The 13,527-nt window shown below is 30.6% G+C and overlaps 1 protein-coding gene across 1 annotated transcript; it reads left to right on the forward strand.

The window, feature by feature from the left end:
- Nucleotides 1-7,089: 7,089 nt before the first annotated feature.
- Nucleotides 7,090-10,453, forward strand: LOC121123022 (regulator of G-protein signaling 8). Its single transcript, XM_040718099.2, has 3 exons — nt 7,090-7,316; nt 7,373-7,464; nt 8,496-10,453. Exons 1-3 carry the CDS (start codon nt 7,219-7,221, stop codon nt 9,014-9,016), a joined length of 711 nt encoding a protein of 236 aa, XP_040574033.2. The 5' UTR covers nt 7,090-7,218; the 3' UTR covers nt 9,017-10,453.
- Nucleotides 10,454-13,527: the final 3,074 nt, after the last annotated feature.

Raw genomic sequence — 13,527 nt, forward strand, 5'->3', positions numbered from 1 at the left:
AATTTAAGGTGATAAATTATTAACATTCAATGTACTATAAATATTACACATAATTTTAAAAAAATGTATATAATTTGCAAATGCTAATGTACTTTGAATAAATTCATAATACCTACCATATATTCTAAGTATAATAACATATTTTAGTACACTGATAAATAACCTTTAATACTAAACATTTAAGAATATATTATTAAAATTAGATAAATATTAATCAAACAAAATGTGTCTCTCTGTTTGATTTTTTGAAGATGTGGATGAAGCATTCTGGTGGTATACTCAATATTTTATAGCTTCTAAGTATAGTGGTAAGGTTATGGTAAAGGTCAAAGCTTACAATAAAGGTCAATTTTGAGTATTAGTTTATTCTATCAAACATTTGTGAATGTTGCTAATCCTCAGGAAGATTCTATAAAATAAACGTGTAACAATACATGTCTCTGCTAAATAAATTTAAAAAGAATCGACTCTTTCAAATGACAATACAAGCAAAACTTTATTTTGAGAGAAACGATCAAATATCACCGCACAATGTTAAACACCTATGTTTAGTTTTTTTCAAATTCATAATATGGACTGCATAATCATTTTTTTCCCCACAACTTCTTATCCTAGCAAATGTAATATTTAATTTAATGGCTTCAAGCCCTAAATAAGAATTTATAACGATTTAATAACATCTACCACATCATTAGTCCAGTCCAGAAATACTGATAACGCTTCTGCTTGTTTTCAATGCAATTGGCGCACTCTTGCTCAATTAAAAATCAGCGGCGCACATTTTTTCACTCGTACAGATGTATTTGAATTTGACAACTCTGCAATAATTGTTATTAAATTCAATATATTGCAAGTTCAAGTGTGTCATAGAATTTGTGACAACCATACATTTCTTGCAATAGCTTATAATAATCCAAATGATTGGTTTAATCAAAATCGGTGTATAAAGAAATTTGTATTCGTATTTTTGTATGCAATGGGCACAAAAAAGTTTCGGAACCCCTGTCTCAGAGGACATATATTTATGAGGTTTCGTGCACTATTATCCAGTAAGCCTGATAATTAGCTTGAGCTTCGCCAAATTTTTGAACTTATGCTTGCGGGAGATTTTATGTAAATTTACTATATCAAAATATAATAAATACTTATATCAGTTGGGAAAATTCGTTTACATAAAATAAAGATTTATCTTCCCACGGTATCTCCACAAAAAAAGCTACATGAGAGGGAACTCGCCAACCGAAAACAGTAGAGAAGCAAAGTTACAGAATGGAAAAAAACAGTCTAGCTTATCTTGAAATATAATTTGTAATAATTAAAATCATTCTTTGTCTTTCAAATTTTTTGATGTTATCTCATTAGAGGTAGAAACAGAAAAAATAATACAATGCTATATAAATTAGCGAAAATTCAAACGATTTTATCACTCTTCTAAAATGATGAGCCTGCTCCCGCTCTTGTTCGTTATTTAAAACAATGAGTGCACTCGTGCTTTCGTTCAAGTTTTTTGAGCGCTCCTCACGAGACTTTAATTAAATTTTAGCTTTTTGATGGAAAGTAAAGGGTTGAGTTCTGTAATTTGTCAGTCCTACTTTGGTATTCAAATATATGGGAGTAGTTTAACATTTTTCATTATGGAGATCCCCCCAATACGACCGAAACCAAGAGTTCTGACGTCAAATAGAAAGACTCTACCCATTAGATGTAACAGGAAACCAATGACTAGAAATATAGAAATAAAGAACTCTCCCCTTATTAGCAACAGTTATTGACTCTATATTTAAAACAAAAAGTAAAATGATTGCTGATAAATGAATTCATCATTATTACGGAACAGCTAAATTGATTAAAAACTTTGGCAATGGCAAGGACCGGTTTTAAACGTGAGATTCCTCTAGTTTGCAGGCAGCTCTTTCTTGTTAAAAATTGAATTTAGCTTTTTAACAAATACATTTCGATTCTTTTTATTTAAAAGTAATTTTGAATTACTGGGTGTTGTTAGAAAAAATCCAGGCCCATTTTATTATTATCGAGGTGGCATTCATGTTTTGTAAATTCATTATTTAAATTACACAAAATATTTCTTTTCTAAATTTTCATTTCGATTTTTTATTTATTCTTCTGGTTCTTTTTATTCTTGTTTTTAAAATAACGCATTATTATTATTATTATCATTTTTTTTTTCATGGGAAATTTTACCCTCTAAGGTTTTTATAATCAACGAAGTATAACGAAGGATCGAAAATTTACCCCCAATGTCCTACTAACACCGGTTTTGGAAATGTTTTTAAAATAGATATTGTTTTTTGCACTTTTATTTATATCTCACGATTAGTACATTGCATAAAAAAAGCTTAAATTATGCTTAAAGGTTAAGCATACACTTAAGAGAAGTTTATTTAGAGTTTTGTATTTGGTGAAGCCAGTTGTTTGTTACAGAATTCCAAATGCTTCATTATCACTACAACTAAATAGAAAAGGCGGAACGGTATTAAAAAAATTGTGCTCAATACAGTATCAAATGCAACAACCAATCAGTGTTTCCAACGATTATGTTCTGGTAATATGGATATCAAAAATGTAGATAAAATAATGGACTTGTCGAGTTGTACAGGCATGTTAGCACTTATTTCATGGCCCAGGAGCTGAAGATTAACCAGTTTGGAAGCATCTAAATCGTTAATTTTATTGTCAAAATAAAGGGAACGCTCAGAAATTCTTACTTCCCCTATTATCAAAGTTGTTCCTGGCTCAGGTTGAGCGGTTCTATCGCCCCCAGTTCTTTCATTTAAACGGTTTTGGTTCAGCTTAGTTTTATTTACATAAAATTTTGTTAATGGAATATTAAAAGGTCATAAATACCTATATCAAAAATATAAAAAACGGAAATAAACACAAGAACCGAAACCGATACGCAATATGTTGCAGCCTCAGTTCTGGTCTGGATTCGATTTTGTCGGTTCCGATTCTAGCGGTTCAAGAACTGTAACCGCTTTAACTGCTAGAACCGCTAGACCTTGCCTATTCATTTAAAAGATTTTCTTGCTAAAAAATAAAAATGTACTTCATTTTTCTTTTCTTTTTGAATATGACTCGCTGGGCAAGGATTTTTGAAGATAAAAAACTTAGCTTAGAAATTAGAAAAAAAACAACAACAGTTGTTGGATGTTCTATCTCTTCATTTTCGTTCATTATTGCATAGGTCGTCGTGGTGTTAGCATCTCCCTTTGAAAGAAGAATTTTTGCCTACATTTGGTTTAAATTGACTTAAAAATCCATAATAAAATAAATATATATTTGAATTTAAATCTACAATAATATAATATTATAGTTGAATATTTATTTGTGCCCTGATAAAAAAACATAGGTGATTTGTTTCAAAAACTGAGACAGATACAGACTTTAGAAATTGAAATATCAATGGTTCAGAATATGGAGTTACGTACCTAGGGCTACGTTTAATTCTGATCACACTATCTGGGCTAAGGAGGACTAGTTTGTTTTTTTCGCTAATAACTTTATTTTTTTAATAAAACAAGATCGATTCCCATTGTCCAAAAGTTTTTTTTTAAGGTATAGGTAGTTGATTTGAAAATCCAAAAAACGAAATATTGTACTTATGGAAAAAGGGAGAAAGTTCATTGAATACAAGTTAAGAAGGGAGTAACGGAGAGGAATAGCAAGTTAGTCTTATTATGTATCTTCATTATGGTTGAAGGAGGAACATAGTTCCAATTATTATGTTGTCTATCGACAAGTTTTACTAAATTATGGAGCTATTTAAAGCATTAACAAAATAATTCGAAATAAAATATATATAGGGTAAAATATGCGATATGTTTGGCACATTTCAAAAAATTTACAAAACAATGTTTAAAATCTTTAATAATTTATTAGATCCAAAAATTCAAAAACTATTTAAAAGGTGTGGCTTTTGGCGTCGAATTATATTCAAAGTAGGCACCCTCAGTGGCGATGACTTTCCCCAGAATGGACCTGAACCTGTTGCTGGCACGCTCAACCTGGTCCCTAGGCAACTTGTTGAAAATCTTGATGATGTGCCTCTTTTAACGCAAGAGTCTCGATTGGTGTCCTGTTCAGCTGCACCCCAATAGTAGAAGTCACAGGGATTTCAGTTGGGCTGTTGGGTAGACCTCGAAGTTCTTTGACAGTCACACATGGGACTTGTAGGCTTTAAAAAAAATGGCAAATATCCCTGAGGGTCTTCACTGCGTTCATCCCCATGGAGGCACCCTTCATGATGTCACAGTCCTTAAAACTGGCGCGAATCATCATAAACGTAGTGATTCTTTTACAATGGTAAAATAGTTGGATTCCATTGTTGTTAACAGCACGTGTTTTGAACTACTGTCCAAATATTTTGGAAAAATGCTACAGTAGTTTACTGCAACCTAACTGTTATTAAGTGTAATAATATTGAGTGTCAAAATATTGCGTCTATCTTGTGTAATACAGGTACGTCCTAGTATAATATAATATTTTCTTTGTAATAATGTTACTTTAAATGTGGAAGGTTGACCTCTTAATAGCAGTAATTCATTTTCTACCCCTCCCCATAAAATCATATAAAAGGCAGCTGATGTTAACAAGGGTTTTAAATCAGTAGTACCATAAGTTTAGCTCCCACTTTCCCCTTACACTCCCAGTATTCATATGCCTAGTTATAGCCACACACATAGGTTGTCAAAAAATGAGTCCTCCTCAGACAATTAAAAAACAAACGGACATTCTTTGCATTGTTAATATAGAGGATATATAAATATATTTTTTGGAAATTTATTTGCTCTGTAGAAAAAGTTGATTTTAAGACTACTAAAAACAAATTTGCTCCCACTATATAAATATAATTTATGTTATATTATATCTAAAGCTCAAAGCGATGTGTTTAACTTTATCACATCTAAAGCTTATAAAAATACTAGTTCTTAATGGTCTGATATTATATTTGTAATCATATATATTTTCCAATTATGTTATAAATAAAAATATTTTTTGACATAATTTATTTTTTGATTTAAAAAAAGTTTTTTGGTTATGGATGTATTACTTTTATGGGTGTTTAACACTAAAAATATTTTTTTACACTGATTAAATATTACACAATAACTTGCTATGCGTTGTATTCTCAACTCAAAATGGTTTGAAACACACCAAAAAAATAATTAAAATAATTTCAATAATAGATTTGATTATTTATTTTAGTTATTTCGTTTTTTCTTTTTTTAAATCATAGTTTATATGTATATTTATTTGTAACGTAACAAATGTCGTTTGCACCCTAAAAGTACATTAATAAATACATACAATTATATTTTAAATAAAATGTCCATCAACAATGAGTCTATAATAATTTAATAAATTTCCAAGAAAATGATCTTTTTCAAGCCCTATGATGGGTTCTTTTTCTTCAAAATTTTTCGAGTGACATATTATTTTTTTTAAAGACACTATAAAAAAAAATCAGATGAGTCCTTTTCCATTTCTTCTCAAAAATAATAAAAACCCTCTATGATAAATAATTTGGTACATATTATATCGTGTATTTTAAAAAGTAATGTTTTTATACCCTTTTTGGTCCTCTTTCCAGAATTTGTCGATATTTTTTTCCATTACAAAAGTGATATTTTCAAAAAAAGTTGTTGGGTTTTTATTTTTTAAAAGGCCCTCATTTCATTTTTTTTAAGTCACTACATAAATATTCAAAGATTTAGAGTGAAATCATTTTTTCCCTATTCAGATATTGTAAGGGAGGTGAACTCCACCACCCCCTGTCACAATGGCCTTGAATCCATACAATGACAGCCTGCCTCAACTTTGGCCCCTTAAACTTTTTTAATATTATAGAATCTTAATAATATTACAAATAATAATAGCTTGGAGAAAAAGTAATTTCTTATTAGTATGAAATTTATGGATACGAGACTATTTAATTTTAGCTTAAATTTTCTAATGACCACATATCTTGGTAGAATTTTAATTAAAAAAAATTAAAATCACCTGCCAACCAATTTGATTTATAAGAAAACAAATTTTTGAGATGGAGTTTGGGGTGGATGACTGGAAATTCAAAATTATTTTTGCTAGTGAGCTTAAAATATATTCTTGCATTCTAAAGTTAGAACTAATATATAATTTGGTTTTTACACCAATAGTTTATATAGTAATTGTAAATTTAAAGTTAGCATATATTTAAATACAAAAATAGTTATTTGTTTGTTAATGAATTATGCATTTCTAATTTCAAAAATACACGCTGTTTTATGGGATATTTTTTTAAATGGGTCATTTTCATCCTTAAGACAACGGGTGTGCATAAAAACTAATGATCATTGTTGCATCAGTCTTTATTTATTTAGTCCAATCCAGTCTTAGGTGTGGTCCTCTCATTCCTTGGGACAGGTCCTTATGATTGTCAGTCCTTCGGATGTTCAGTAATATAACTGATTTAAAAAAAAGTTGAGTGACGTTATTAAGGACCGAAATTTATCAATTTTAGCACTGATATGCAGGACTGAACTGGATCGGACCGATACTGAACCCGTAGTCATAAATAAGGATCAACACAACACTAGCAAATACCACACAAGAGTGAAATAAAAGTACAAAATTCTTGTTATTTATTCATCTCCGAGAAATTTTTAACTTTCGACTCCCTAGAGTGGCCCACTCCTGAAATATTAGTCACAAACAGATAGGAGTAGTATTTGACCAGCAGTAATTACAGCGTACAATATTACAATGAAGAGTCTTGATGAAATGGTCAGAAGTAAATAAATAAAGAGGTGTCTTTTAACTCCGAATTTCTAAAGATTATTGGAATTGATCTTATGCAACTATTACGTATTAAGATATGATTATTTACGTATCACTTTCCTCTAGGTCTGATTTTATTTTTTGTTTGTTTGTAGGTGAGGATTTGTTAAATTCATATAGTGCCTTGATCTATGGACAAGCAGGTAGAAGAAACGACATAGAACAACGGTAGAAAGTCACTTCATAGGGAGAGGGCATCAGAAGAAGCCTTCTAAGATCAAATGGCTTTACCCACAACAAGGAGAGAGTGAAACTGTATGACAACATGTATTTAGATATAGATTTACTAACCAACGAATTACGTGTACCTTACTTATATCTTATCTTTTTATAGACATTATATTTTGTTGTTTATTAATACAATTTGTACTCGATACACTAGTAATGGCAAGTCTCAAGATGGACGAAGATGATTATTTGGGGGATATCGGCTGTCTTTGTCCCACGCTCATACAAGCCTGTGAAAAAATCCTTTATAAAAAGTGAGACTCAGACTCAACGGAATAATAATAGTACAGATTTAACACTTTTCTACTAGTTTTAGATTAATTGGAATCCTCAACGTTCGTCCGTCCATTGAAGAAGCACAATCCTGGGGTCAAGACATGAAAAATCTACTCCAATCACCATGTAAAATATAATATTTGTATTGTATATATTCTGCAGTCATACTTAATTAGTGATAGGGTTCTTTTCAGGGGCTTCCGCAGGATAATATGTATATATTTTTTTTTTTTTTTTGGGGGGGGGAGCAAATTTTTTGTAAGAAATTAAATTTAAAATATTAAATTTTTTGGAAAAAAAATTAAGAAATTCATAGATATTCTCAAAAAAAAACATTTTTAGAAAAAAACTTGAAAATTAAATGGTTTGGAAAAAAAATTTGAAAAATTAAATCAAATTTCAATATTAAATTTTTTGTACGAAGGAAAGGTGAGTTAATTTAGGGGATACATCCCCTCCAGCATAGCCCCCTGTCGACGCCCATGTTTTTGTCCACATTTATGACTGAAGACTGAAGTCCTGTCCAGTTCAGTACTAGATATCAGTTCTAAAAATGATGGAGTTTGGTCCTTGACGTAACTTTATTTCTTTTTTGTAATAATTTATAATACTGACAGTTCAAAGGACTACTCCTAATACTGGACCGTACCGAATAGATAAGAACAGGACACATCACTAGTGATTGTAAAAATACTAGGGTTTCTCATTTCCCTGGGCATTGTCCTTATACAAGATCCTGGGAGCCTCATTTTTATATTTCGTAATCCCAAGACATTGGGCGAGGAAATAGTAAATTTGAATACTATGAAATTTACGTAATTTATGTTGTATTTAAGAAGCATAGCATTATTTTCAGCAAGTTGAGAAAGATCTACAGTTAATTAATATTTCTTAGACGATAGAAAATAATGTCATACCAACTAATTGTTGGTTTGTTCGATATGATTTGTTCAGCATCATTATTTGACAATGCATATCAATTACACTGTAGTATAAATCGTTATAAACTTTCTCTCAAATGTATCTAAAATATTTTACATTCAACTTTTCATTGAATGAATTACAGAAAAGGGATAAATTTAATGAAGTAATTAAAATACGAGATTATATATATATGTATATCTATGAAAAACACTTAGCCAACCTTTCTTTAATAGACGGAGCAGCCCTTTTTCGAGCCTTTCTTCAACAAGAGTACGCCGAGGAGAATTTGGACTTTATTGTAAAAGTGGATGAGTATCGGAACACAGAGTCTTCTCCCAAGGGACGACAACGCCTTGCATGGCGTCTCTATTCCAATTATATAGCCATTGGTTCTCCCAATGAAATCAATTTGGATGTCCTCTCACGTCGAGTCACAGATTTAGCCATGATTACACCTCATTTGTCCACATTTGATGCTGCACAACGTCGGATATTTAGTCTATTACAAAATGACGCATACAAACGGTTTCTGAGGTGGGAAGTGTATACGAACTTGCTTGTCGCGCCAAATTCATTGTCTCGGAGTAGAGGAGAGCATAACGGAACGCAGTGTAGTAGTTTATCGAGTAGTGGAAGTCGTAATTGTGGTGAAGAAAAGGAACTGCCACTTCATGGGGGATCCAAGCCAAGCAAGGAGACGGACCTGAATAGAAGTTTAAATGACTTCAAGATGGATATCTTGTTTAAGGACTAGGATACATTATTTGTAAATTTCGGGTTGTGATCATGTCTATACAAGTGTCTATTTCGAAATATGTTGTAATTTCTTATGTCGCCGTTCTATTGTACATATTTTTCCAGTTTATACATATTTTTATAATATTTTTCCCCCTCCCTGTTGACCAACTACAGGATATTTTTTTAATTAATGGAAACTAATTAATTAATTATAAAATGAAGGAGGGATTGGAATTAAAATAATGTTTAAATAACTTTATTGGCATTATTATTCAGATTACATGAAACAAATAGATTAACCCCATAAAAAATATTTGAGTTTATAGGAGACATTCATTATTACACGATTGTATTAATTCAATTCCCTGGTTTATTTTATAATTATTCTACTCTATATTTAAAAATAGCCCTTAATTGGTCAAAAAGGCAAAGAAAAAAAGACTGCTTGCTATATGTATTGAGTATTCCATGGTTTATCCACATTCAAATTTTAGATGGACTATTGGTTGTAGGGAAAAATCAGGGGTGTTCGCAGGAGGTGGACAGGAGGGGATATACCCCCCCCCCATCGAAAAAAAAGGAACTTTAGCTTTTCACTAGAAAATGTTTCGGTCAGGATGAAAAAAAATTACTCAAAAGTAGGTGTAAATTTTTTTTTTGAAATTTTTTTTTTTTTTTTTGTGAACAGTTGTTGATTTTTGATATTTCTTTTCAAGATATTTAATATTTACTACTTAATTTTTCAAGTTCTTTCTAAAAAATTAAGTTTTTGTGAAATGGTGGGAATTTTTGATTTTTTTTCTAAGAAATTAAATATTTGAATTTTTTTTTTTAATTTTTTTCAAAAAAAAAAATTTTTCTGTACGTTGCTTCAAACTTTTGGATATTTTTTTCAAAAAATTTAATAATTATTAAATTTTTATCCAGAAAAATAATTTTCCGTTAAAAGATTTGCAATAACAAAATTAATTTAAAAAAAAAAATTCAAAATCAAAGCCCCCTCCGCCACCCAAAAAAAAAAACATATATATAAAATCCTGTGGACACCTCTGAAAAGTACAAATGTTTATATAGGGATCTAATGTAATTTGTCTTGCTATAAGTACTTAAGATTAGTGGTGTGCCGGTAATTATTTAGGACCGAAGCCGGCTGTCCCGTACAGTTTAGTCCTGCATTTCTACTCTATAACTTATAAAACATGCTTCTGCTTGACATCAATCCACTTTATTTCTTTTTTGTTAAATCAGTTCTAATAATAGCAATCCAAAGGAATTGAACTGGACTCTACCGAACAAATAAGAACTGACCCATCACTATTTAAGATATTATAGTTTGAAAGCTATGCAGCTATAGCGGTGGAAAGAAGTCACTCTATGTACTTAGTACTCATGTGATTGGTATTAGTATGTTAGAGATCATATTATCAATGTAATAAAATTATTTTTAACCATATCTAGTCCGAATTTAATTATAAAATTTAAACAAAAAAGAAGTTTTAAATTGTCTTTCCTTACAAAATAAGTTATATGTCATTTTTTTCGTTTAATTATTTAAAAAATATACATATATTTGTTAAATTTGGCATTATGTACGAATTGTCAAAAATTATCCCCCTTCCCCCCAAAAAAACACTCTAGTACTGGACCTCTTCCCAGCAGAAATATACAAATCAACATAATTTAAATGCAGAATTGCCAAAATTTATGCGCTTAAAAATCGTTTATTTCAAAATGAATCCATCATACCTTTGATTACAGTAATAATAACTCTTCTGAAAAAGATTAAAATCAATAAAAAAAAATGTAATTTACAAATTTTATTTAAAAAAAAAAAAAAAAAATCACCCCCTCCCCCCAAAAAAAAAAAAATCCTCTTCACAACCTTTCAACCTCCCCCCCCTTTAATTTGCAATGACCTCCTTGAATATAGGTCTGGTTTTGGTAATGATGATATTAATCATAAGAATTTTGAAACTATTTTTTCAAAGTAATAAACTTTCATAACAATTGGATGATTAAATTTCATAAAATTAATAGTCCTTTAAAAAAAGTATCCATTAAAAGTAACTTGAACAAAATTAATCAACTTGTGAGACGGAGTCACATTGAATTACTTTTTTGTCTATATTTTTATATATATGATATATAATATTATAATGCTAATCTGCTCCACTTTTCATGTAATTCTATCGACAAATCCAATGTTCATATCAAAAAGCGGTGCATTCACAGATAATCAATTTTAAAAGTATAAACAAGAATTACTATTTTATTCTTTTACATAAACGCTTCAATATTTAAATTATTTCAGGGAAAGAGTCGGATGCTCAAAAATATTAACTATAATTTAAAGCCTTTGTTTAAATAAGATTTGACCTTTCCAATAGAATTCATCTATAAAAAAAAGTTTGATTACTGTTCAGGAAAATTCTACGACCTTTCGCAGCACCTCCAAAGAATTTATCAGTAGAAACTTAATATCATTTAATTGGGATTAAAAGAGTAATTCAGACACATGTTTGAAAAACATCATTTGAGCTTATTTTTGTGTTGACAGGCCATGAATACATGCGCATTTTTCCTTTACTGTTGTTCATTGTAATTTAATATTTTACTTGTATACATATTAGTAATATTAAAAAGCCCAAAAAATATGGCTGTATTCAGCGGTTAAGTAATCACTTTTTAGAAGGTATTTGTATGGGTTTGATGTCATTCTGTTCTGATGGATTAAATGCATACAAATGGCTTAATTGACGTCACAGTAATGTAATCAATAATAGTGATGTAATCAGCTTGTCTTTTTTTTTTCTTGTAAAGTTTGTGAACTTTATATTCTACTACATTCAAAACCTGATTTAATATTCATGTGTGCTCATAAAAGACCTTGAAGAGTTATAATTGTAGGCTCTTGTTGGACTCCGGGAAGAATTGGGGATCACCATCAGAGTCATTCTTGTCAATGTCTTTGTTTATATCTTCCCTCCCCCCTCCTCTCTTGTCACAGCTGATTGTTCCTGATATAAGTTGCTGCCCTTGACAATATTCTTTAAATTTTTAGGGTTACCATATTGATGTTCGTTTAATTTATTTTGAACATGGCAAAAATACAAGTTATTTTCATCACTATGGATACTTGGTGGTTCATTGAAATATGAACACGTACTATTCACTAATTAATGTTAAAGGTTAAGCATTGAAATTAATTCATATTTAGATTTATTAAAGTATAAAGAATCAGTTACAAAACAAAACAAACATGAGCTCGCTAGCTGACGTACAAATCGATAAAAGTGACATCTGAGCCAGTCCGAAACGTTGGAGAGGAAGAAAAAAAAAGCTAAACTGTACCCGGTTAAAGAAAATAGCCCAGGCCAATCCCCTCAAGTCCATCGGGACCTATACAAAAGATCTCAGCGTTTCATACCAGACTCTTCAGAGAGCTATCAAAAAAGTGAATGGAAGGACCTTGTGAGGGTGGAGATGTCACTTTTGACACCAGCAATGAAAGAAACTCATTTCCTTCATTGCAAGACTCTTTTGAATGAGTAAATGAGTTCTTTTGAACTCTTTTTTGACACTTTTGGCACCCATACTGGCCCTGGTGCCAAGCCCTTTGACTAAACCTTTTGGGTGTATTTCGAGGAGAAAGCCTGCTGTGTCTGTTATCCAAATACCGAGGCTCTCAAAGACACCATCATCAAGCACTGGGAGTCCATGATAGAGGACTACATTTGCAGCAGGTACCAGGCCTTTTATCTCCCCTGGAAGCCAATCATTGGAACTAAAGGCGGTTACATTAATGATTAAGAGTGCCCAGGCACACATCTAGTATATATATTATTAATTTTGTTGAAATTCTATTGTGAATTACAAATTATATCCTGTTGAAGTTTAATATTCAAAGATTTCATACTTTAATGCAACACAATGGAATATTGATACTTTCAAAAATAGGAAGTTTTCACTGATCTCACAGATAGCTTCATATCCTGAAGCAATGCCATTTACTATTGACAAATTTCCAAAGAATCTTTTTTACTAAACTCCTTAAAATAAGAAAAGACATAACAAAAGTCGTATAAATGAATGAGTTCTGCCCCACATATTGAACTGTACTTTTGAGAGGTTTAAAGAGTGAGAATCATAAAATTACACCCATTAATGAAAAGGTGTTGTGATATCAAATGAAATATTTCAAACAAATTTATTTTACTGCAGGACAAAGATGAAAACAAAAGGGTTGGAGATTGCAACTTTTATCCATGTGTGCCTTGACATCATTTCTAGGGATGTTATTTTTGTAAACCAAAAAAAACCTTTTCAAAGTAACAAAAAGGAATAATTTTTCTTCTTTTTCGTTTATTATTTAAGAGGTCGTCATGGTTTTAACTTCTCCCTCTGAAATAAGCCTTCTTGTGCTATTATTGCTGTACATTATTTTTTAAAGGAAAAATAAAATATAAATGAATTTAAATATAATTTTGATAGTTTACTGCGCCAATGCTATTTTTAAATGCAGAAGGT

The sequence above is a fragment of the Lepeophtheirus salmonis genome, chromosome 8, assembly GCF_016086655.4.
Source record: "Lepeophtheirus salmonis chromosome 8, UVic_Lsal_1.4, whole genome shotgun sequence".
Taxonomy (NCBI): domain Eukaryota; kingdom Metazoa; phylum Arthropoda; class Copepoda; order Siphonostomatoida; family Caligidae; genus Lepeophtheirus; species Lepeophtheirus salmonis.